Below are 25,790 nucleotides of genomic sequence, written 5' to 3'. Positions count from 1 at the left end.
GAAGCCTGAAAGGGTTCCCCTTGAGTTGGAAAGAAGGTCGCCTTGTGATCCGTGGCGCCCTCCTAAAATCCCCTCTTCCCGCCCGCCTCGGAGGAGCCAAGAAAACCCAGCCTCGCCTTTCTCCGCGCCGTTCACCCAGCCGAGAGGAGGAGCCGCATTCTCCAGCCGATTGGTCAGGAACGCTGCCAATCGGACAGCGGAGGGGCGTGGCCAGGCCCGAGCCGGTTCGAGCTCCGGCAAGAGCAAAAGCGGCCGGCCAAGGGGAAGCCTCGTTGCCGCCGCCGTCGCCGCCGCCGACAGGAGCAGCGGCGCTTTCTCTCTCTTCCCTCCCCCGCCTTGCGCTACCGTAGCCCGGCAGTCCCGGCGCAGCCGCGAACCCCGTTCCCTTCCAAGCCCTGTCCGCCCCTCGGCGCAGCATGGAGGAGGAGCGGGCAGGGGAGCAGATGAGACCGCTACTCACAACGGTAATTAAGCGAGGGGCGGCGGCGGCGGCCGGGACGAAAGTTGGGGCGACGAGGGGGAGGCACCCCTCTTTCCCCTCAGCTGGGGTTTTAAGGTCGCTGCCCCTCTTTGTAGGGGCGGAGCCCAGTGGGCTCCTCTCTCTTTCTCTGTGGGAGGAAGCAGCGGCGCCGCCGTCGGTGGCGGGCACTTAATGCCTGAGGAGGCGACACAAAGATAGGCGCTCGGTCTTCTGGTCCTTTCTCGCCGTCTCCCACACACACAGGTGTCAGTCCCGAGAGCGAGCGAGAGGTTTGGGGAAGGCTCGCCGCTTCCCCGCACCCCGCTTCCTTCGAGCCGCGCGCCTCACCGGCCCCTTCTCCGAGGGTGCCCCTCCCGCGCCTGCACTCAGCCAGAACCGATCAAAGCCGCTGTCACCGCGGATGGAGCGCGCGTGTGGCGGCGGCGGCGGCGGCGAGGGGAGGGGGGTCGGGCCAAGGTAGTTGGCTGTGACTCGCTTTAATTGCTCCCCTTAATTGCCTCGACTGAATATTTCTCGTCAGCATCTTCGCGATCCCCCCGGTTGCTCACTTAGCGTGCGTGCGTGCGCGTGTGTTGGAGGGAGGGGTGTTTTAGCGGTGTGCTCTTCTCCCCTCTCCAGCTCGCTCTCTGTAGCAGCTCACTGCTTTTGTTCAGGCAGGGCTCTTGACAGGGTAAGGGCAGGCCAGAAAGGAAGCTGGGGCTCTTTGTTCCAAGCCTCGCTGCTTCCCTCTCTCTCTCTCTCTCTCTCTCTCTCTGTCTCTCTGTCTGCCTGCATCAGACTCTAGTACACATTGGGAGGTGTCAGACAGGGTAAAGGGGATCGCGGGTAGGCGGTAAGCTCAACTCTGGCTTTTCTCTCCAGAGGAGCACGGACATGTGCTCTGTGCGCAGAGCAGAACTGAGTAGGTGAATCTGAGTAGGTGCACTGGCGCGGGGTACGAGTCCTCTCTTTTTCCTCTTTTCTTTCTTTTGACTCCCTGGGTACAAGCGCGTGGCTAGCCTCTTTTGTCCTCAGATTTTGCAGTCCTTTGCAGAGAGAGCTCAAGGAAGTGGCATGCTATTTCTAGGCCCTTTTCCTTGCCGGTGTTTATGGAGGTGGAGAGAGAAGGATAATGCAACAGTGATTCATTTTGCTTCCTTTCAAGGCTAGGAATGAAAGAGGCAGACGTGTACCTTTTTAAATGCTCGAATTAGAAAAAGTAGCTTGTTTTTTCCTTTCCTTTTTAGATGAGTTAATGAGCTTTTTGTTGATGGTTTCTATGAGTTTGTTGTAATGCTAATCTTTGGGTCATCACCAAGGTTCTATGGGACTACTATGGCAGTTAAATGTAGTTTAAAGTGAAGTGTAGACAGGTGCCAGGGGTCAGAAAACTTTTCTGACAGCAAAGGATTATAAGCAAGTAAATATTCCACTAAACTAGCCTTTCTTCTTCGTTTTTCCTGCTTTCTGAGGAGTGATCTGTATTCACACCATGTAATTTAATATACAGTTAGGTGGAAGACTGCCAAAAAGGTGGAACACAGTTGCATTTGACTTCAAAAGAGGAAACTTCTCAACAATTAGGGAACTAGTGCAGAAGCTGAAGAGGGGAATTGAGAAGTTTAATTCACTTAAAAGTGCTTGGAGATTACTCAGAAACAATATAATAGAGGTACAGATATTATACATACCACAAGTCAGAAAAGGTAGCACAAAGCCCAGGAAATCACTTGCATGGTTAATACATTGTGTCAAGAAGGCTATTTGGGAGAAAAAAGCTTCCTTCAAGACATGGAAGTCTTGCCCCAATTAAAAGAACAGATGGAACCACAAGCTTGCTCAAGGGAGATGCAAGCAGACAATCAGAGAAGTAAAGAAACAGTTTGAGGAGCACATCACTAAGAACATGAAGGCTAACAATAAAGAACTCTTTAAAATATAAAAAGAAAGCAGCTAAGGTATCAGTTGGACCATTGGATGATAATAGGATTAAAGGGGGGTTGAGAAGATTGCAGAGAAGTGAAATGAATTCTTTTCATCAGTCATAACAGCAGAGGATGAAGTTCAGATACCTGTCCCTGAGTTTATGTATTCTGAAAGGGAGTTCTGAGGGATTAAAGTAGATAGTAGTGACAAAAGATGAAATTCTCGACATTATTGATACACTGAAAGTCAGCAAGCTGCCTGATCCAGATGGTATTCATCCTAGAGTTATCAAAGATCTCAAACATGAAATTGCTGACTTTCTTATCAAAACATTCCCAAAGTTCCTAAAATCAGCCATTGTACCACAGGACTGGAGAATGGCCAGTGTAACACCAATTTTTTAAAAGGGATCTTCATGCCACAACTGTTCTGAGTAGACTGCTTGAAAACACTATTAAAGATAGAATCAGTAAGCACACAAAGGGACAAGTCCTGCTTGGGGGAAAAAAATATCTGTATGGCTTCTTCAAGGGGAAGTCTTGTCTCACTAACCTACTGGAGTTCTTTGAGAGGGTCAATAAGCACATAGAGGGGGCAGTTCAGTACACATTGCTTACTTGGACTTCCAAAAAGCTTTTGACAAAGTCCTTCACCCAGAGATACCTGAACAAAATAAGCATTCATGGAATAAAAGGGATGGAGTCCTCTTACAGATCACTAACTGGTTAAAGAAGAGGTGGGATTGAATGGCCACTTCTCTCAATGAAGATATGTAACAATTTGGGTCCCACAGCTTTCTATATTACCAATGTTTTTCCAGCTATTCAAAAATGATCTGGAAATGCAAGTAAGTAGTGAAGTGGCCAAGTTTGCTGATGACACTAAATTGTCTAGTGTGGTTGAAACCAAAATGGAGTGTGAGGAACTCCAAAGGGACCTCTCCAAGCTGGGAGAATGGGCATCAAAATGGCAAATGCAGTTCAATATAAGCAGGTGCAGAGTATTGCATGTTGGGGCAAAAAATCCCAACTTCAAGTATACGCTGATGGAATCAGAACTGAGCAAGAAAGCAATCTTGGGGTAGTGCTGGAGAGCTCAATGAAAATGTCAGCCCAGTATGCAGCTGCTGTGAAGAAGACAAACTCCATGCTAGGCATCATTAGGAATAGAATAGAAAATAGAACTGCCAAGATATTACTCCCCTTGTGACTTCAGTGTGGCTTCAGTGTGACTACAGTTGGAATATTTTGTTCAGTTCTGCTCACCTTACCAGAAAAAGGGCATTACTGAGTTCAAAAAAGTACAGAGAAGGGCAACAAAAGTTATCAGAGAGCTGGAGCCATTCCCCTATGAGGAGTGGTTATAACAACTGGTAATGAGCAGCTTAGAAAAATGATGAGTAAAGGGAGACATGATAGAGATGTTTAAAATATTCCATGGTGTGGAGGGAGAGACATCTTTTCCTTCATACTTGAACTGGGGTCATTCCATGAAGCGGATTGGTGAGAGGTTTAGGACATGTAAAAGGATGTATTTCTTCACATAGTATACAGTTAAACTATGGAATTGGTACCACAGGAAATGGTGATGGCCACCAATCTGGATGGCTTTAAAAGGGGATTGGTCATGAAGGAGGAGGCTAGGAGTGGCTACTAGGCTAGCTGGCTATGGACCACCTCCTTTACCAGAGGTGCCATGCCTACATGTACCAGATACTGAAGAACTTGGGCAGGTGGAGATCTTGCACTCATCCTGCTTGAAAATCCTATGGGAGCTGGTTTGCCATCGTGTGTATGGAATATTGGACTTTATGGACCTTTGGTCTGATCCAGTATGGCTTTTCTTATCTTCTGATATTCTAATAAACAAGTTAAGTGCTGGATTTAACTTGATACAATATGCCACACTGTACAACAAATTAGTTGGTATAGTCTATAATTAGAAGATAGTAATATATTCATTTTTGGCTCAGAGAAACTGGGAAAGATTCTTGTATGGATAAATTAAGTTTGTGATTTGGCTGTTGGAATGGTAGATGGAAAAGATCAATTACATATTGACATTAAAGCTTTTCTACATGAGACGTTAATTGTGTGCTCATAATTTCTTATGCATAGTTGTTTAAGAGTTCCATAGACATTGTTGTGATCCTTTTTTTTTTTTTTTTTTTGAGAGAGAACTTTCTTGGGAAAGTTAGAGTGGGAAAAATGGAGTATTTTTGAAAGTGAAAGAAAATTTGTTCTTGTCCACTATTGCACAGTATCACCTAGAGGCTATGTAGTAGGAAAGCACTGCATAGCACTCTGTTATTCTGCTACAAAGCTAAAAGATACAGCGGTTAACAGCCTTGTATAAAAAAGCTCTTTCCTGTTATTGTAGTTTTTGTATGTGGAAGAACCCCTTTCTGGATGCTTGATGTGGCATTCTATAAGCCAAGACAGTGTTTTTAAGAGTTTTTATTTTTTCAATTTTTAACATGAAAACTAAGGTTCTTTGGGATGCTCGGGTTGTGTTGGGTTTAGATTTTGATACCCCTGCAACATTTGTCTACTTCAGCTGTCTACTTCAGCACAAATGATGTGGAAGTCTTATTTAGAAAAGCACAGTCTTGTTGGCAGCAGGAGTGTGCCCCAGAAAAGCTTAATCTATACCAGGTAAGGGGCTGTGAACTCTGGTAGCCCTATTTCTTTTGTCAGTTGCAGCTGTGTCCACCCTAAGGGCAGTGCTCCTAACTTTTTTGCTTCCAGTCAAGGGTTTGTTTAAACTTCTCTTCCTTTCCACAGTGGTGCCACCCGAAGCAGCACTGGAGGGATGACATCTGAGCGGTTGAGTCTTATAGGAGCTTAGGAAGTGATGAGCAAATGTGTAATACCTTCCAGAGTCTAATTTCAGAGGACTGTGGTGGATCAGTCCCTATGTTTCTGTAATGCTTAAGTATGTGAAACAAGATGGGAGAATTATGGCCTGCTGAGCCTTTGTATCTGGTCCACAGCCTCTCCTCTCTTTCCTTCCTGTATGGTAGTTAGACTAAGGACAGGTGTTCAGAGCCTGAGGCATAGTGGGGGGTGATTTTAGGTACTTTAAGAATAATTATTATTTTGTGTTAAGATAAAATATAACCCTGTGTCTTTTGCCTTCAGCCACATCCACTATTGGAATGCAACCCATGAGAGTGTCTCCAAAATAATATTTAGCTAGGACTCATTGTTTGATATAGACTAGTTGAGTGTTAGTGATGTATAGGATATGCTCATTCTGTGATGGTTTTGAAGGTTGGTTAGATTATGTAGATCAGGGGTCTTCAAACTTTTTCAGCAGGGGGCTAGTTGAAAGGTGCTGGTGCCGGGCGCGGGCTGGAAAGGTGGTGCTGGCGGGGTGCGCAGGCAGGGCACACGCAGCTAGGGGAGGCGAGGAGAGGCAGGGGTGGGCACACGTGGCGAGGGGAGGTGAGAGGCAGGCACGTGCAGTGATGCAGCAGTGGGCGCGCGAGGCAGCCGCTTGCTCGCTTGGAGATCATTTTCTCCAAGCGAGTCCAAAATGATCTCTGCGCAAGCAAGCCGCTGCCTCCCTGTGCATGGGGCGAGGTGGGTGGCGGCAGGCGCAGACGTGGTGGGTCCAAAACCTCTGGCCGGCCAGATAAATGGGCATGGCGGGCCAGATCCGGCCCGCGGGCCATAGTTTGAGGACCTATGATGTAGATCAGACCTGGGCATTGTATGGCCCGCGGGCCACATCTGGCCCGATGGCTGACCCTGACTGGCCCGCATGAGGTCACTGGCTAATTAAAAGTCAATGCAAATATATATCGTTGTAATATAGATGCAAGCAATACAACTACACTGCTTTTATTTTGAAGGATCTGCTAAATTGAATTGAATTTATTGCTTTTCATGTAATGTAAATGTTAATGTTTTTGTGAATATTCATTGAATAGTGTTGTTCTGTGCTCCACATTTTCATTGTATCATTGTAATGTTTCATTTACTGTTTTTATAGAGATATATATTGAGCAGAGCTGTAAGTGTATTGTTCCGGCCCTTAACAACTGTCAAAAGTTTCTCATGTGGCCCCATAGGAAAATCAATTGCCCACCCCTGATGTAGATCCTTCTTGTCTTCATCCACTTTCACGTGCTCACTTTCATGCACTGAGCTGAGTGATCTATCACATAGATCTTAAATTCTTTGTCAGAATAATTTGCATGTTCCGAATTCTTACAGATTAGTGAAAGAGACAGTGGATCCAGCTTCTTGAAGAGATGAGGTCCATTAATCTTTTGAGGATAGAGTGCTGTCAAAACAGAGTTGTTAAATTTTCCTTGAAGACATTGCTGTATCCTTTGCAGTAATACCTCTTCATCATACTACACTTGAGGAGAGGACTGAGGATGGTATTATAATCATGGAAAATATTAACAGTTCTTACTCTCTTATGTTTGTATGTATATTTTACTAGGGTTTGTTGGACGACTGCAGAACTTTTTCTGTCACATATTTGGAATGTGTTGCTTTACCACAGGTTAACTTTTCCAGGGCACTTTATTTTACTTAATGCTCACTTTGAACAATCCCTAACTGGGGGGCGGGGGGGGGTAATTTCTGTGATGAAGTAACAGGCCTCAGTGTAAGATTGCCTTAGACATACCTAAATATATGTTTGTATGCAAGGAAGCTAAGCAAAATCATACTTCAGGTTACACATATGTCAGTTCTTGAGTGCCTCAGGGGAAAAAGGACTCATTGTAACAGCTGAAGCTGGCCTGGCATGCAGTTTCTAATATAACTATTGGGGGCCAAATAATCAATCTTAATTTAAACCCTGGAGCCTGTTCAACCAGATTTAATAATTTAGTAATGCCCTTCTCCCATCCTTTTCCAGTCATGTGCATTCAGATGGCCACTGGGTGTAAAAGAGCTCTCCCTTGTGGCCTTTTGGCAAGGCCAGCGCTATTTTCCCTCTCATCTTTCCTCTGCTCACCATTCCTGTTGTTATTTGAAGTAAATGGGAAGAAGAAAGAGATGAACATATCAGTAAAAGGACAAGAATTCCCCTTATGTTTCCCTGTGCTTACCTATTTCCTGTTCTGTTAGAGATGAGAGAGAGCAAGGGGGCAGAGCCACCCATTGAGAGACACCAGGGAATTTCCATTTAAATGGGATCTTAGCATTTAATGGACTAGAAGCACACATTCACTGATTCTGCATTATTCTGTTAATGTGGAGAGATGGAGTTATACAGACTCATTTTTAGAACTTCTTAAAGGTACATTTCACTTTGGTCTGACAAAGCAGACAACTCAATGATTCAAAATTTTGGTTGTATTGTACTATCCTTGTGTTTTCATAACATAGTAGCTTGGGTAGAAATGTAATAAGCAGCAGCAGGCTATTCTGTAGAGGCAAGGAGCAGTATGTATTTGTGCAGTGCTATGCAGTTCTCGTTAATTCAAACTATGAGTATAGTTTAGGTGTTTTTTAGCATTGAAAGTGCATTGTACAATAAATATTTTTATTTGCTTTTGCTCTGACTTAACCATGTATATATAATGCCTTGTGTTTCATTTTGGCAGCTAGCAGTGGGACTGTGCATAGGATTCCTCAGTAGTCCTCTGCCAGAAAAAGTCTAACTCAAAATAGCTTGTACCTAGGGAAGCATGCTATAGACATACACAAATGTGTCACCTAATATCATTGTCCTTCATTAATCATAGTACTTTAGTTACTGCTAAATTATGCGTAGGTACTTCATTATTCTTTTTTAAACTAGCACTATTAAAGTCTCACAGGAGCCAAGCACTCTAGTTTGACATTCTTTCAGTTGCTGTCTTCTCCCTTTTCCTTTTCTTTATGCATCTTTGAATAATCAGTTAAACTATAGTCACATTATCTCCAGTTATAAAATTACTTGATATGATCTGTTTCTAAACTATACAGTTTGAAAAAAATGAGCTGAGGGCTCAAGGAACCTTTGGGGGGGAAGCATTTAGATTAGCTAGATTTCACCATTTCTGGCCCTAGTTATAGTTTTATTTTGTTTCTTGAGTGAGTTTTAGGTAGCCTGATTGTGCACACAGTCATAGACAGTCTGCAGTTTTGAAAATAGCATGAAGCTGTAAAGTGAGAAAAATAAGCATGCATGTGGCTTGCTCATATTCCACTGAAAATAATGATAAAACTTACATAGATTTTATAATATGGGACTATACTTAAGTGAATAAAGTTACAAGCTATTTCATGATGTTTCATTTATTTCATGACTAACTTATGTACCATTGACCATAACAAGTTTAATGTAAATATGTAGAATACACCTGCATAAGGCTTTATCCAGCAAAGCTCTGATGAGGGACTTACCCAGATTAAGAAAAGTCCTCTCAATTGTAGCCCTGATGTTCTGGGTGTTTTTGTTTTTTTTTTTGAGAGAGGCTGGTACAACTGCTTCCTGTTGTCTTTCTAAAAATGTGTGTTTAAAAAAAAAACCTAAAGAATTTCAGAGTCCCAAGAAGTCCCTTGTGGCTACAGAATTATTTGCTTGCAGGGGCTTTTGGTGTCATTTCTGTAAGTGGTGTCAAACAAGCACATAAAGCAACACAGAAGTCTATAGGTAAATTTTAAGATCTTGCATGAGATGCAGTTAGAACAAATTGGTATGCCTAGGAAATCCAGACAAGGAACAAATAGCCAAACAGTTCTGCTAAACAACTTAAGAAAATTGTTTCTAAATTGTACTTTTAAACATTTCCTTAAAGAAAACAGAAAACATTGTTCTCTTCTACCTCTGCCATGTTTGACTTGTGTACTCTTGAAGGGTTGTCCCCTTCCTGTGCATGTCCTTTTTAAAAAATTAAAACTGGCAATCTTAGTTCAGGTCTTTTAGTATTTATTTATTTATCATTTGAATTCACAGTATACACAGTTTCTGTATTGATACAACAGTAACTCAGTTCAGAATGAAACTTAGTTTAGCAGTACCTCTTCAGTCAGAAGATACATTTTTGTCTATCTGTTCAACTTTTTTTCCCCAAGAACACATAGGCAATACTGCTGCATGGGCAGCAGAGGGCACTGTTATCTCTCAATTAGAGAAATCCTGTTCCCCGAACATACTTGGAAGATGCAGAAGTCAAAGAACAACTACCTTGATAATATTTTAGACAGCATTCTATTAACTTCACATTGAGTTTAATGAGTTTTACTTCTGAATAGACTTGCAGGATTGAACTGCATATTTGCTCATTCTGAGGCTGGTATTTCTGTAGCAGGAAGCTGAACTTGTAAATAGATATATCTATTTTTATTTCAGATGTAAACATTTTTGGGTGGGTGTTGTGATATATTTTCATGAAGAGTTCACAGGTAGTGTGCATGAACCACACAGTGAAAACGTAAAAAGTTTTTTGATTTCTGTAGAGACTGAAGAATATTTATGCTAACGACAGAATCAGTGTTGCAATAAGCCATGAGCTATGTTATGTTCAATTTCTGAAAGTAAGACATTTTAACATGAACTGGAATGTGAGCAGCAATATATAATAGGCTTTTTAAAAGCGTTTACATAGAGATTTCTAATCATTGCTGTCTTATTCCTGGTGCATCTAGATGTAAGTTTGGTTTCTCTTTGGACCTTAATGTTAAATAAAGCAAAAACTAAAGTATATTCTTTGTCGCAAAGGATTATTAGTTTTATTAATTACACCTAAGTAAAGGTCTAATGAATGGGAATCAATAGAATGCTTAACAAAGGGTTGTGCACTATATGCAATAGTCCATACTAGAAATAGGACATACTAATCTAATTTGAATGACACAGCAACTCATAGGAGGCAGCTAGCCTCAGTGAGTTGTTCCATCTGAATTCAGACTATTTCCCTCAGGGTGGCTTATATTTTAGGAAGAAGACATCCTGGCAACCCATAGCTTGTTCTGTTTGTTTATATTTTTTTCTATGCTGTGGTGAGTCCAAATGCAGGGAAGAAAATTCACTGTGGGTTTTAGAGATTGCCGTATTTTTCGCTCTATAAGACGCACCTGACCATAAGACGCACCTAGTTTTTAGAGGAGGAAAACAAGAAAAAAATATTCTGAATCAAATGGTTTATTAAACTATTTAATAAACTATAACAATACAGTAATACCATATTTCAACCTTGTAAAGTGAACAGTCAGCAGTGGCATTAAGAACTATCATCACTGTCATTAACAAAAGAGAGAATTTAAAGTTCGAGTACTCGTCTAGTTTTTGTTGAACCCATAGAACTCATCATCACTAGAGTCAGAATTTATGAAGCTCTGCTGCTCACAATCACTGACATCACTTTCTTAGTAGTGGACTTATTGAAGGAATCCACAATTTACACCAGTTATACAAGAGCTGCTGCAGACAATTCAATAACAAATCAAAAAAAGCCAGTAATGTCCATGCTGCCTACTAGTAAATAATAGAAAAAAAACTTCTGACAAAAAATGAGATATTGTACGGTAAATCAAACGCAGCGGACTAAATAGCCTTTGAAGAATAAACTTCATACACGAAGGTAATGCCTTTCAAATATCCACTGATCCTAAAAAAATGTGTCTGATCGACTAACATAACTGATCCATGGAAAGCTTCCTGATAATCACAGGCAGATTCCCCATCACTTCCCCATGGGCTTCATTAAAAGACGGGTTGCCATTTGAAAACACACACCAACCTGTGATTAACAGCTCTCACCTGCGCCAGAGGAGGGGGGCGGAGCAGGGTGCGCTGAGCGCGTGCCGGCCAGGTGGTGCCACGTGGGGCCGACAGCGTACCAGTAGTGGTCTTCTGGGTGGCGCGGCAGCAGGTCTTCCCGGGCGGTGGGGGTGAGCAGTCCGTCTCTCCGTGCGGCCGGCAGGTTAAAGGCCGCGGCTCCTCCTCCTCCGCACCTCTCCCCCTGAGTGGCACAGCTCTCACCTGCAGTGGGGGGGGGTGGAGCAGGGTGCGCCGAGCGCGTGCTGGCCAGGTGGTGCCACGTGGTGCAGGCAGCCAGCAGCGTGCCAGCGATGGTCTTCCGGGCGGCGCAGTGGTGGAGGCAGTGGCAGCGGCAGGTCTTCCCAGGCGGTGGGGGTGAGCAGTCCGTCTCTCCGTGCTCTCCGTGGGGCCAGCAGGTTAAAGGCTGTGGCTCCTCCTCCGCAAGCCTCCCTCTGAGCGGCACAGCTCTCACCTGCGCGAGAGGGGTGGAGGCAGAGCAGGGCGCGCCAAGCGCGTGCCGGCCAGGTGGTGCCATGTGGTGCAGGCGGCCAGCAGTGTGCCAGCGATGGTCTTCCGGGCAGCGCGGCAGTGGCAGGTCTTCCCGGGCGGTGGGGGTGAGCAGTCCATCTCTCCGTGCTCTCTGTGCGGCTGGCGGGTTAAAGGCCATGGCTCCTCCTCCACATGCCTCCCCCCGAGCGGCACAGCTCTCACCTGCAACTGGGGGGGGGGGCAGAGCAGGGCGTGCCAAGCGTGTGCCGGCCAGGTGGTGCCACGTGGTGCAGGCAGCCGGCAGCGTCCCGGGTGTCGGGCACACGCACATTCGCTCTATAAGACGCACAGACATTTCCCCTTTTGAGGGGGAAAAAAGTGCGTCTTATAGAGTGAAAAATACGGTAGTTAGCAAGTGACTGCATGAGCAGTAAAACCCCTCTTTTTCATGATCTTGCCCATGCTGGCACTAGTGACTATCCTTTCACTGATGCCCAAATGACACTTTGGAGTCACTGGTTTTTTGGTTGCAAAAAAATGGGCAAAAGAGTTTGAAATTTTACAATATCATCAACATCAGTTTTTTGCAAATGTGCACTTGTCTGATATGGATAGTCTTGTCTGCTCAATTTCCTTGTATGCTTTGGCTGTCAGGAAGCTCCAAGGAGGAATAGGCAACATAGATACAAGGAAATTGACAAGGTGAGGCCAATATAAGTTAATTTGTTCATAGCTGCCAAGGACCAATTTCTGAGTTGTTAATTGAAAAGCACCAGTAAAGGGGGACAGAAGTGGTAAAAGAAAGCACTCCTGCACTGTATGTGTATGAGGGGGCTTGTGGAGGTGGTGCAAATACTGCTGCTCCTGGTGCTCCATTTTTCCATCCGTCATTGCTGTTTGTAAGGGTTTTGAAAATAATTGTTAAGAATAGTTCCACATTTTTTAGACTGGAAATATATGACAATTTAATGACTGAGAAGTAAATGGAGAGTAAATCTGTTCCAAAGTAAGTACAGGGCAGTGCTGTGAGCAAGTGTGATGAGCAAGCTTTGGCAAGTGTTCCTGCAGGACACTAGTTGTACCACTTCTGCTGATTCAGCAAACGAAGATACTGAATATTTTGTTGGGTTTGCGCAGCAGGGGTGTTCAGGGTTTTGGGATCCAACGAGAGCATGGAAGTGGATGAGATTAGAGCTAGGCAGGGCATGGAGGAGGTGTTGCCAGGCAGTGGGAATGGGAGGGAGATATAGCCAATGGGAGGGGCCACTGAGGGTGGAGAGACTTTGAATGGGGTGTGCCTGCTCATTCCTGAGCTGTGGGTCCTGTAGCTAAGTGGCAGCAGAAGTGAGAAGCACAGCTGAAGTGTGGAGAATGGAGGTGCATGGACTTTCACAGCATTCCTCCACGAGGTTGGGAACACAAGTGCACTCATAAGGGGAGTTTTAGGAAGTGACTGCTAAACTGTGGTCCACTAACTGCTCTGTGTATGCTCGGAGACATAGCTGGATGATTTACATGTAGATCCAGCAAAGAGTTTTGCTAAGAACAGCTCAAGACTGGTGATTGTCAGAGGGAGGAAATGTGGCTTGCAACAGGCAGAATATGGGACAAAATGCACTCCTGCAGTAATGGGGCAATTAGTGTGGGGCTGCATTTTTTCTTCTTCATTTACTTCTGCATTTATTTAGAAATGTCAGGGAACCACAGTAGCCATAGTTATTTGAAAAAGTGCTGGAAAATGAGAAAGGAATTAATATCTCCCCTTTCTGGAGTAGCTGGAGAGTCAGGAAAGTATTATAAAGATGGAGGATACTGAGAAAAGTCAGTTCAACACTTAATTGTGGGAATTATATTACCAAAGAAATATTACAGCTTATTGCCTCCATTTTTGATGCACTTTGCTCTGCAACCTTTCCCTCAAATTACTGATACATTTTAAGTAACAACATGGCAACTTGTTCTTGGTAACTATGCCTACTTTATCTTATATGGATTCTCATCTTGTCAGCCTCCATGTATGCTACCTGTACCACTTCCTCCTCCCTTTGACAGCTGAAGCATACAAAGAGTTGACCAGCTAATACTACACATATTTGACAGCCATAAGAATGTGTCTGCGCACTTGTGAACATTTGCTGATAAGAATAGTAACAATGACAATAATATTGCAAATAGTTGCATAGTCTTCAGGGGCCAACAATGTGTTGTCCGTTGTTCACTTTTGAGCATCCAACAATAAAAATGGTGGCAAATGAAAAGCAATAGAGATTGGAATGAGGGTGAATGGGTTTGTACAATACAATACAATACAATAAACCACCATACGTTAAAAGTCAGAGTTGCTTATTGCACTGTCTGAATGCAATGTACTTCCTGAGGTTAGTCATGGCTTCTTTGTAGGGTTTAATAATCCATCTCTCTGACTTGTGTCATCTGAACCTGGACAACAAATACAAGCCTAGATCAAGCTAAATAATCAGAGATTCCCCTGGCAGTAGTGCCAGAAAGGTGCCTTTTCCCAAAGTGCCAAAACAGTGCTTGGGAATAGCTGAAAAATCCCCCCCCACACACACACACACTTGCGGACACATTGAGGGTGAGCTATTTAGCATGGCCAAGTCTTGACTTTAGAAAATCATGAAAGCTACAGCCCCTGCCTTGCTTGATTGAGTGTTGGAGACAGGAGCATTTTAATCACAGTGCATGGCTAAAATTCCCAAGGGGTTAAAAGTGTCATCTGAACCTGCCTAATACGTAGATAGTGTATGTGTTTGCATTCCCTCTCTCTTCTAACTGAAAGGAAGGGAGAGGCTTGTTTCTACAAGTGGTCTGAACAATCTGGCAACAGTAACTACCTCCTGCTTGCTGAAGTCAAACAATGTGTGGAGGCTGCTGCCTTTGGTAGTTCATAATTATTTTCTTGGTATCTGTGGCTACCTTCTCAGTGAAACAATTTATCCTTTGGTCTGGTGATAACATGTTGCCAAGTCAGGGGAAATTAGCTGACAGATGGATGAGAAACTGCAATTTGCTCTTAGATTTGCTATATTATGATTTCTAGTGCATGCTTTTAGTTAATTTGACGAGTTACATGATATTCAGATTAGATCTCAGATTTGAGCATATATACTACGATTTCAGAAGAAAGTTCAGAACATGTTATCAATAGTGCTTCAGAGAAATGCTATCAAGTTAAAGCGACACAGTCCTGTGCTAAAACGATTCTATGCCTACCTCTGGCTAGTAGCAGTTTAGTACAATATGTGCTGTCAAAGTGCTGAAAGGAGGGCCATGCTTGCAATGCCAAAATCATGTTTCTACTGATGACCTAGTTCTGTGAAAACAAAATCTGTTTGTTTCACTCTCTCCCAAGGCTTTATGCATTCAGTATATCTTCATCAACTGTCTACAAGTCACACTGCAGCTTGTATTCGTTTAAATTAATAATCTTAATGGAAGCTACTTAAGCTACATTTTGGAAACTGTAAGCTTCTTAGTGGAGTGAAAAATAGACACTTAAAATCAGATTATGATATACAATTTCTAATTACTCTTGACTATATTTAAATGTCTTAAGGAAGACAATGGCATACTTTGAGTTGAACATTTATGGTAACACATCACTTGCTTTGTAGTTCCAGGGACTTCAGAATAAATTCAGCTGGTATAAAATAAAAAAAAAAAAACCATTTACAAATCAATGGTATGCCCCAAAGGTAGAAATGGAAAATTAACATATTTCAGCCACTGGATTCTTTTGCTTGTGTGGTAGTCAGGTTTTGGTCATAGCATCTTAGAATAGTAAAACAGGAAGGGGTCAGAAGCCCATTCGGTTCAACCCCACTGCTCAGTGCACAGAAGCCTATTGGGTTCAACCCCCCCCCCCCCCACTCAGCACAGGACACCAAGTTAAACCATCCCTCTCAGGTGGCTGTCTAGTCACATCTTGAATGCCTGTAGTGTGGAAGAGTCCACAATCTCCCTTGGTAATTGGTTCCTTTGTCACACTGCTCTAACAGGAAATTTATCCTGATATCTAGCTGGAGAAGAGATCTTGGTCTTCCTCTTTGGGTCAACCTTTCAAGTACTTGAAGAGTGCTATCATATCTAACCTCAGTCTTCTCTTCTGAAGGCTAAACATGCCCAGTTCTCGCAATCTTTCTTCATAGTGCTTTGCTTCCAGTCCCTAGACCATCCTTGTCCTCTTCTGAACCTTCCTCATAATGGCCATCAAACAGTTAAGGAGACTTTTTTTTACTATTAAATATTGATTACATAGCACTGGATGTATTTAAATGCTCTAAATTCATAAATAATTTGCCAGATCTTAGAATAAGAAAAAGAGTTTCAAATAAAGGGCCATGTGCTTTGCAATAAAACTGGACACCACTTCTCCGTATACTCCCTTCCAATGTTACATGATTGTAGCTGTCTGACCCTATTAAGCACTGCCTCAACACAGCCTTTCTCAGCCTGGGGCTCTCCAAATATTGTGGAATTTAATGCTCATTAGCCACAGGCATAATGATCAGTAGTTGGAAATTGTGGAAGCTGTTGTCCAATATATATGTGTGTGTGTGTGTGTGTGTGTTCTCTATATGTATCTATATATCTATATCTCATATGTATATGTAGGACTTTTGTATATTTTAGGAGCTTCTAAAGCTCCATTCAACTTGAGCTATAATACACAGCAACTAAAACTACAGTAGATATACTCCTGGGTATAGACTTACAGAGATCTTACTTTTGTGGGGGTGGAACTTAGATAATTTGCATAATTTTTTGTTTGCTAAACTGTGTGGTCTTGATCCTTTATTGTACTTTTCTTTGGTAGTTCAGATATTCTATATTTGAAGTAGGTAGTCTGGAATTAAATATAGTTATGACAGGTGCATCAGTTATATTTACATCTCCCTTTGAAAATGCAAAGTAGTGGCTACAAAATGCCAAATTACATTTATTTGTGTTACAGAGGACACAGTTACCTACACTGGCTCTCAGAGAAATGTGTTGTATGCTATGGACTTCATTGGCATTATCATGACTCAAGGATTCATTTTTGTTTCAGAATACTTAACCTGAAAAACCACCAAGAATGTTGTTAATGCTCTGGAATTGCCAGGGAGGTGTAGGAACCGTAGAATAGATGTACTTACTTTTCAGTCAGAATGGTTGCTCTCTGTGACTGGATAATGTATGCCATGACCCTACTCAGTTAACTAACCCATGTGAGTAACTTTGAATGCCTTGGTGGGGACAATCCAGTCCTGGATGTCTCCAGCTTCTGGACAAGTGAGAAAGTTCAAGTACCCTCAATAGTACCTTTTGTTTTGAATACTTTACTACACTGTTCTCTTTAGCTGGCTGGGTATAAATTAAGGGGCAAAGAACCTTTTTGAGTCTTAGAGTCACTTACTAAAAAAAAGTTCCATTTGTATTAACTTAGTACAGCCCCTAATTCATCAAGCTCTTTTTTCTTTTTGTTCCCAAATGATATAACTGGTTTAGAGCTGTTAATGTTAATTTGTCCTTCATGGACTTCTGTCAGGCTGGGCTGTCTCAGCTGAGAATTACTTGAGACCAAGTGGCTTTCTTTGTCCCTTATAACCCATTCCTAGTAACTCATTCATACTCCAGTGCCAGAGAGTTCCCCTTGTTATTTCATATTGAACCACTGTACAATTGTTTGTTCAGAGAGATCTGTATACCTTGTAACTCTAGTAAAGTGCCCATGTAGTTTCAAAGCCAGGTTCCATATGTGCAGGGATACAGCTTGTCCTGCACTCTGCAATTTCCAGATTAGTTCTTAGATTTGAATCCAAGAAAGGTGGTCAAGAAGTGAATTTAAAGTATGGTGAAATGCCTTCCAGAAAGTCTTGAGCTGAAAGCACACAATCTATTGGGCTTACTGAAAATATTAAGGAGAAGTGCCATTGGCAGGACTTGCCACTTAAATCTATTTTTTAACTAAACTGGTGGCTCCAGGGTCCCTAACAATGGCTTAGCTCCTCTTTGGTGTTTCCATGGAAGCCCGTCCAAGCCTGCTTTTTGACTGTTTGAACAATGTGATACAACGTATTATTGACAAAGCCAGAGCAGCTTGAGGCTATTGATGTATTCTGAATGTGTATCTAAAAATGAGAAACACAAGGATAGCTTGCATCCAGAAGATTTTTATAACTTTTTGCAACCAGTTCAGAAGTGAAGCATCTGCATTTTCCTTCCTCTAAAGTGAGGTAATTAGAGCTACTCAAGCCAGAACCTTTCCTGGTATCAAAATTACAAAATAGAGGTTGTCATACTTTGGACACATCCTGAGATGGCAAGACTCCCTGGAGAAGGCAATCATGCTAGGGAAAATCGAAGACTGAAGAAGAAAAGGAAGACCAAATAAGAGATGGATTGCTTCCATAAATTTCTATAGGCCTCGAATTTAGGACATCTAAGCCAGGATGTCATGCACAGGACATTTTGGAGGGCTTTCATTCAAAGGGTCACCATAAGTCAGAGATGACTTGTAAGCATATAACAACAATTATAGCTACACCTGCTTTTTTGACCTTTTTTTGCCCCTAAGTTCACCTTTGTCACCAGACCATTCATTTCAGTTAGTTGTATAGCATTCCTATCTGCTGCTCTTACTTTTCCATAGTGCTACCTTCCTCTCCTTATTTGGCAAATGCTGATGTCCTTAATCTTTCTCTCTTTCCTTTTCCCAGTAAGGCTTATTAGAGCTAGTGTACTGGTTCATTTTCCTCTTCTCAGAACACACACATTTGTAGAAGAACAATTTAAAAAAAGTTTTTGCTTTTGAATTTTAATACTGTTTGCGCTAATTCCCTAATTTTAAAAGCAGTTATTCCCCATTTATAAGAATAGAGTGCATAAATCCATTGTATGCCCACTGTTCTTCTGGTTAAAGGTCCCCATAGGCTCTCATTGGTCTACATGCAAGTTGTGTCTCTGCATAAGTGAAGATTCATGGCAACATCTTCCTGCTTTTGGGTTGTATTAAAGCAGGAGGTACACATATTTCTAGTAGAGAGATTAATAATTTCCCCCATATGGAAAGTCCTGTGTTACGTCCCATTTGGGGGAAAAGCATCATCCTAGGAGTGATGTATACATATGCTCTCTTCATATAAGACATAGAATCGGGAAAGGAAGCATAACTCATGCTTTTTCTATTGCCATTTCTATAGAATGTGCCAAGTGGCTCATAGAAAGGTCATGCTATTTTATATTTTAAGAATGTTCAGAGCTTCAGTATTGAATATACAGAACACAGAAGAATTTAGTTTCCAAACTTGAGTCTCTGAATTGGATGTATGTGAGGTTTGCAGATATGCATATTTGAAAATGGCTCTGAAAAGACATGAACATTAAACAGTTATCTCTTTTGATGCTGCTTTTAAAGGTTATGTTTATAAAGTGTTGCATTCCATGGAAGGAATTTGATTTAAGGAGACAGAGATACGAATGTTTTTATGTCTTTGATATTGTTGTTTCTTTCTTGTTTTAACTTTGTAGCAGTTTGATAGTACAGGTAAAAACTTCTTGTTTTTGTCATTGGAAGTTTATGTTAAGCCATTTGAAAGCAATGATTAAATGTATGGTTCTCTTAGAATCATAGGAACAGTTAAGTTGAAAGGGGGCAATAAGGCCATTGGGTCCAACTCCTTACTCAATGCAGGACTTAAGTTAAAGAATCTCTAAGACATGGCTGTCCATCTGCAGCTACTTGCATTCACACCCCAGTCACCCTCAGGAGAACTTCTGTCAAAGTTAAAATAGCAGAGAATTTGTCAAAAGGATATAACTATTGCAGTACTACAGTGGTATTGTAATAATATAAAATACTAAACATTTGAATTTTAAAATACTTATGTACCCATTCTCTATTTAATGAACCACAAGGTAGCTGCATTAAAATTAGGAATAAGCATAATAACAAAATAGAAGGTACAACAAAAATGTTAAAATTAGTTTTAAAAAAAGTAAGAGCAGCTGTCTGTCCACATTCCCTAAAGTCCTACAATAAGTCTTAATTTGCTACAAAAATTCATTGATGAGGGAGCCAAGGGTCCCTCAGGAAGGAGAACCACAGTCTAGGAATTCTTACTGAGAAGGCCCTGTATACTTAACCCACTTCCATCAGAAATGGCAGGGGAACATGAATGACCTGAATGGCACTGGCTTGATCATATGGAAGAAGACAGTTTGTACTGTACCCTAGCATCAGATTTCTTAAGTTTTAAATTTCAGTATCATCATTTTGAATTGGGTCCAGAATCTATCAAACAGATACAATAGAATACTAGAGTAATGTGTTCTGTGTAGTGAGAATTGGTCTTTGCATTCCAGACTTGTTTCCAAATGCTTCTCAAAGGCAGATCTGCATAGACTACATTCAAGTTTGTTTAATCTGGACAGTGGCAGAATATGAGTGACAGTGGTAAGACGTTATTTATTGAGTACATGGTGCAGGTGGCTCAGCAGCCTAAGCTGGTGAAATGAGCTCTGGCCTCAGCTACCATCTAGGCCAAATAAGCAAGTACAAAACTGTTGTGGGCTGGCAGCGGAGGCATGGGAAACTCTGTACTCCTTGTTAAAAGCTCGTGGCATTTCTCTGTTGGGTGCAGGAGAAGAGGCTTTTTTCTCCCGCAGCCCGCTTATTTGCTATGCTAGGCATAAAAGTGAGCAGCAGTGGCGTGTACTCTGTCTTTCAGCCAGCTACCTTGCCTATATGTGCTTCCTATATGTGCTAACAAGGAAATGCTTAAATCCAGAGTTGCCCTAGGCTTATAGAAGTAATAGCAAATCTGGTAGCTTTTCAAGCTGTGAATCCATATCTTAGGGAGTAGATTGATCGTAATCGTTGTACACCTCATGATTTGCAAGTCTTCAACAATTCTTTCTCTCTGTATTAGGGTTCAGTTTTTTATCATTCTTATGCACCACACACCTCAAAAAGAGGCTTAGAAACTAATTTGCCAGCCCTAGTGAAAATGAGAAATAGAGCTGTACATTATCAGCTGGGATAATTACATTACGTTTATTGTCAGGAGAAAGAATTTAAGAGGGATAAATAAAAGATATGGGAACTCACTTTTTGTTGCAAATACATGATTGGGAGCATATTAGGCTTGTAACAGCAACTAGTCTGGGTACCTGAGTTAAGCAAGAATTTATCTTTCACAATTGAGTAGCACAGACAGGAGTGTTTAAGCAGGCTATTAAAAACAGCATCAACCAAAGAACTGTGAACTAGTAACTTGAATGGGTTTGTTGGAATGTACTTTAGGAGAATGGTTAAGTAAACATTCCTATTTTTGATTAGTATAATTCAAGACTTAGGAATATGCAAAAACCAGAAGACTTGAGCTTGGTCCAGAAAAAATGTTTGCTTAAACCCCTTTCACTTGCAAAAGAAGGAAAATGGAATTATCTGCTCAAACTTGAGAACAGACAGTTCTGAAGTTCTTACTTAAGTCTGTCTTCTCTAAGAAACAAAATATAAAGACTACTCTTTGCTTTTGTTTTACCATGGGGATTGAGCTCTGTCTTCTCCTACCTCTTTTCCTTGAGAACTTTTCCTGGGCTAATGTACATCAGCATATTTGTTTTTAAGACTGTTTAAACCCCACAATGTTTCAGACTTTATTTTCAGTTTGGGAATTTGAGTTAAAGTCATTCAATTCGTGATGACAAAAGGTTGGGTCTTAACAGAACATTTCAGCTGGCGGGCTGTTTTTAGTTACTGCTGTAGCTAAATGTTAAGTCACAAACCACATAGTTCAGCTCCTTTTTTGGTGCTCCCTCAGTGGGAATTGAAGGCATGCCATGTTCCTTGATTCTTCTGTGATTCTGTGTTGGTTGTAGTTACTTGCTTAGAAGATTAAGTATCCTTGCAAGATAATTGGCTGCAACAGAAAGGTTTATCTCTATGTTCATCTGTGTTAGGTTTAATGTTTTAAAGTGGTAATGTTCAGTCTGATAACTTGAGGTTCATTGTGCTGCAGTCTCCACAAGGACACTTTCCCTTTCTTCAGCATCGGCATGGAAGGACCGCATCTAGACAGGGAACTGCTTCCTGTATGTAAATACTTTCTTTCAAACAAATGTTTATCTTTTGAAACTGCTGGAACAGAACTAGTAAACAGAACCAGAACTGTAGGTGTGCACTATTGCTTTTTCATTGTATGATATCCTAAGACAGCAGGCTATTCAAAGAATCACTGGCAAAACTTTTGCATGCTTTTGTAATATTGGTGTTCAAGTAGCAATAAAATTGACATACAAATAGAAATTCAGTTGCATATTCTTCATAAACTCTTCGTAGACGTCCTTAGCTGTAGAAAGAGTGCTGCCATTGAAAAGTTTGAATCAAAAATTCTTAATAGTACACATTAAGTATCATCTCCTTTGTAGGGAGACGGCTAAAATAAATAAAACATGACATCTTATGAAATGGCACTAGATCTTAGCCAAATATATCTCCATCATATCCCATCCCATCCTTTCTTCTGCTATCATGTTGCATTTTTGCTAAGTTTATATTAAACTTTTCAAACTTGGTGTCATTTAAGTTTCTTTGATAGGTCTTTTGTATTTCAATGCTGGGGGCATTCTTTGTGAAACTGCTGTTATAGTTCAGTATGGAGAACAATTTAATTTGAACCCCATGGAACAAATCTACTGGTAGAAATTTCTTTAAATTTGATACTTGTGAAGTTTGAATGGGTATGCAAGGAATAAACCTCATCTTCCTTCCCCACCTTTCTATGTTGTTGCTTTCTAATGGACTTTATCTTGCTATGGTCTAGATAGCTGTTACTAATTTGGATACTGATTTAATCTGATTTAAGGCTAATCTGCACCCTTCCTGGCATTAAAATAAACTATGTAGCTTTTTTATTTGTTTTGCTGTATGTAAAGAAAATAGGTATTAGTTTGAGAAAGGTAGATAAGGTATTGATGCTAAATACATTTTTTATCACACGAACATTTATAACTTAATCTCAGGTAATGATTTTCTTCTGTGCGTGTATATATTTGCACTGTTTTTGCCTTTTACACTAAACCATGGTAAACTGTTTCTAGGTTTTAGAACTACAATTCTGTAAAATATCTATGGTTTAGCAACAGTACTTAATACCATAATCTTTACCTTAGTGAACTTCCTGTCAAGTGTAAACTTAAATCTGGATGATTTGACTTGCGTGCAATGTTAGCTTTTACTTTTTAATGTAAGTAAGATCATTTTAGTGTTCCTCTTACATGGAAAAAGCAATATAACCTGAGATATATTTTTATATTATATTCCTTTTGGGCAAACAGTCTTACAGCTGATAGTATAGTTTCATTAAAAGGTAGGGTATTCATGATAATATTAGAAAAACATTGAAAATATGTAAGTATTAAAATCAAATGGCCATGCTTTGATCAAAAAAATAATTTACAAAATTTTAAAAAAGGTGTTTAGCTTTACTTAAGAGACTTGGTGGCTTACATTAATGTGACTGAATTTTGTATACTTTCAAAAATTACAGTGTTCTATTCATTCTTTGTGGATCTTGTGTTCATTCTTTCTTTGACTGTGCTATCAGTTTGTTTTGTGTTTGTTTTGGTGCCTGAGGAGATTCAAATTCCTGTTGCAATGAAAGACATTCTACAAATTATCATTACTTGAAGGCAGGAGCCCAGAGGTTACCAGCATCTAAAGGCAGAATGACTTGAATGCACTGAAGGAGGGTTCCCTTAATTTCTTCCCTTGTACCATTTTCCTGATAAAAATAACTCTCTGAAGCTGTCATTATTCTCCAGTGGGAAAATATATATGTGTACAGTTAGGTTTTCTAACCATGCCAAATAGCAATTGGTGTGCAGAAAGAACTTTTTCACTGGGGGAAATAGCAAGTAGGAAAACTTTCAAAGCCTCCTCCACCTGTGCCATGACCACATTTCAGGTTTTTCCTCCCCAGATACAATTTTGGGAGAAAATATCTTAGACTGAGATGTGTTTACATATTTCTGTCACATGTAGTTTTGCCCTTAAGATGAAGTTCTGCTGGCCATTTGGATGGCTGAGTAGTGTTGTACTAGTTAAAGTTTGTGGCAAGCAGGTAGAACCAGAGACATGTGGTGACGGCATATAAAAGTTTTAAATAAACAAATAAATAAATAAATAGTATATTGGCAGTCAAGTTTTTGTTCAAATGACTCTTCTTCATGGTCTGCACTCCATTAAAGTTTAAATTTTACATTGCAACTGGAAAGCATCATATAGTTTCACTTTTGTGCAAAATGTTAATATTGCAACATGTGTAATAGAGATGAATGAAACCTGTCCATCCTGGTTGAGGATGAGATAGATCTTTCTGGGCCTTTTTGGAGAAAAGGCTTATTTTGTTTGATAGCTTTTCCAAAGTTGCACTTATAATGACTGAGTTTGCATGATGCAACAATTCTTTGTAGATAACTAGTCGTGGTGGGTTGTTATATTGTCTGAATTTGGACAGCTTCCTGCATAGTGGTTTGTTTTGAGGTAACATGCCATGCTAACATCCCATGGCTTCTTCTGGGGTAGTTGAAGTCATGATGGGTTGACACGTGTTTTAAACCAAGAAAACTGATAACATCATGTGTTGTGGGAAGCTGTGAACAAGTGGCTCAGAAAGAGTGGCAATGTTTCCTTACAGCCCATTATGATCTTGCCAGTGGGTCTGCCAGTGACAACCATTCCAACCAATGCTGAAGTAGCACTTTGGAACAGCAGTCACTGGCTCCTTACCTTTTGGGGAGGGGCAACATAAATGTGTGCAATGTCACCTTTGTTTTTTTAAACCAGGTATGTGCCTGTGGCTGCACAAAATGTAGAGCCTTGCCTTACCTGGTCAGTGTCCCATTAAGTGTCTGCTGGATTGGCAATGTCCATGAAGGGGCTTTTCCCTTTGAAATGGGATAACAAGCTTATCTGCCGCTTTCAAGTATGATCTAGGTTTTTTTAGTACTGACACAACTATTCTCTCACCACATTTTCCACACTTCCCTGAACCTCTAGGTATTCTGGGAAGGGGAGATCCGCATCTCATGCCCTTCTTGCAAGCACTTTCTTTTGACAGCTATTGAAAGAAAGGGTTCTTTTCTAGCCAATTTCGGCATTACATTTAGATAGGGAAAACATAAAGCTGTGACATATTCATATGTGATTTCTCACAAAAAAGCTCACATTGGCAAGATAAGTATACATCTGTGAAAGACTCGAGCATGGAGAATGAAACTGTGCATTTTGTGTTGGGGTTTTTTTTAGAGTAAGGTGCCAGTGATGGTCACTTCAAGGTGTTTGCTTGGGTTCCAGTAGAGTGGCTGGCACTGGTACAAGGCTCCAGCAAATTAACAAAACTGAATGATAGAAGGTTGCATTCAGAGCAAGGATGGACGGGGGGGAAACTCTGGAATATCTGCTGGAGAACAAAGGGGGAAAGAAGGAGAGGACAACCCACAGGAAACCTGATTATTGGGTGTACTTGAGATTGTTCTCTGAAAAACTTTCACTGTGCATTGTATTTTCAGGGTGAGTTGCCATGTTGTACAGATTTGCCCACTGTCAGCAGCCTTATCATTTTGCTAGGTTCCCCTTTCCCCTACATTTGCTAAACTTGCAGTTACCAGGGGAGTGGGCAGGGAGCTTAGAACACTAGCAAGATCTAAAGGCTTTCTTTATGTTTCTGAAAATTTCTAAGTTTGCTTGAATCTTCCTGGTGACTCTAGAAATTGTAGGTTGGGTTTTTATTTTATTTTGCTTTGGGTTTTTTTGTTTTGTTTTGTTTTGGTAATTGAGACAGGAAGAATAAAGTGCAGCACTTCCAAGAGTCAAAATTTAAGACTTCTTCACAGCAAAGAGAAGAAAACTGCATTTTTCACTATTAAGCTGAGAGGAAGGCATTTACTAAGGCAAACACTAATAGAAACCCTACAGTTCCCAGAGTTCATGTCTGTCTGCAGGAATCACTTCAGCTACTGTTTAGAGTCATCCTTGAATGCCTGGTTTTTCCTCTCTTCTCCATTTGCTCCCCTGCTGCTTGTTAAGTTTGTCAAAGTGTGAGAAATGGGGTAAGAATAGGAAAATCAGATGAGAGGACTGGTCTGGAGCATTATTAGCTGATGCAAAGTTCAATATGGGGGAGGAACTCAGCTA

The 25,790-nt window shown here is 41.1% G+C and overlaps 1 protein-coding gene across 12 annotated transcripts in view; it reads left to right on the top strand.

Moving 5' to 3' along the window:
* Positions 1-210: 210 nt before the first annotated feature.
* Positions 211-25,790, top strand: part of SLC4A7 (solute carrier family 4 member 7) — a 91,385-nt gene continuing 65,805 nt past the window's right edge. For 4 of the 12 annotated variants that reach the window (XM_044449353.1, XM_044449359.1, XM_044449357.1 and 1 more), the window contains exon 1: positions 212-464. In XM_044449353.1, the coding sequence (XP_044305288.1) occupies positions 417-464 (48 nt within the window). In that variant the 5' untranslated portion in view covers positions 212-416. Of the gene's footprint in view, positions 465-21,420; positions 21,686-25,790 lie in introns of those variants that run through there. The other 8 variants (XM_044449358.1, XM_044449355.1, XM_044449361.1 and 5 more) reach the window with 3 other exon arrangements.

The sequence above is a fragment of the Varanus komodoensis genome, unplaced genomic scaffold, assembly GCF_004798865.1.
Source record: "Varanus komodoensis strain SLA01 unplaced genomic scaffold, ASM479886v1 scaffold58, whole genome shotgun sequence".
In the NCBI taxonomy this organism is placed as follows: domain Eukaryota; kingdom Metazoa; phylum Chordata; class Lepidosauria; order Squamata; family Varanidae; genus Varanus; species Varanus komodoensis.
This window is presented reverse-complemented; position numbering and strand designations above follow the sequence as displayed.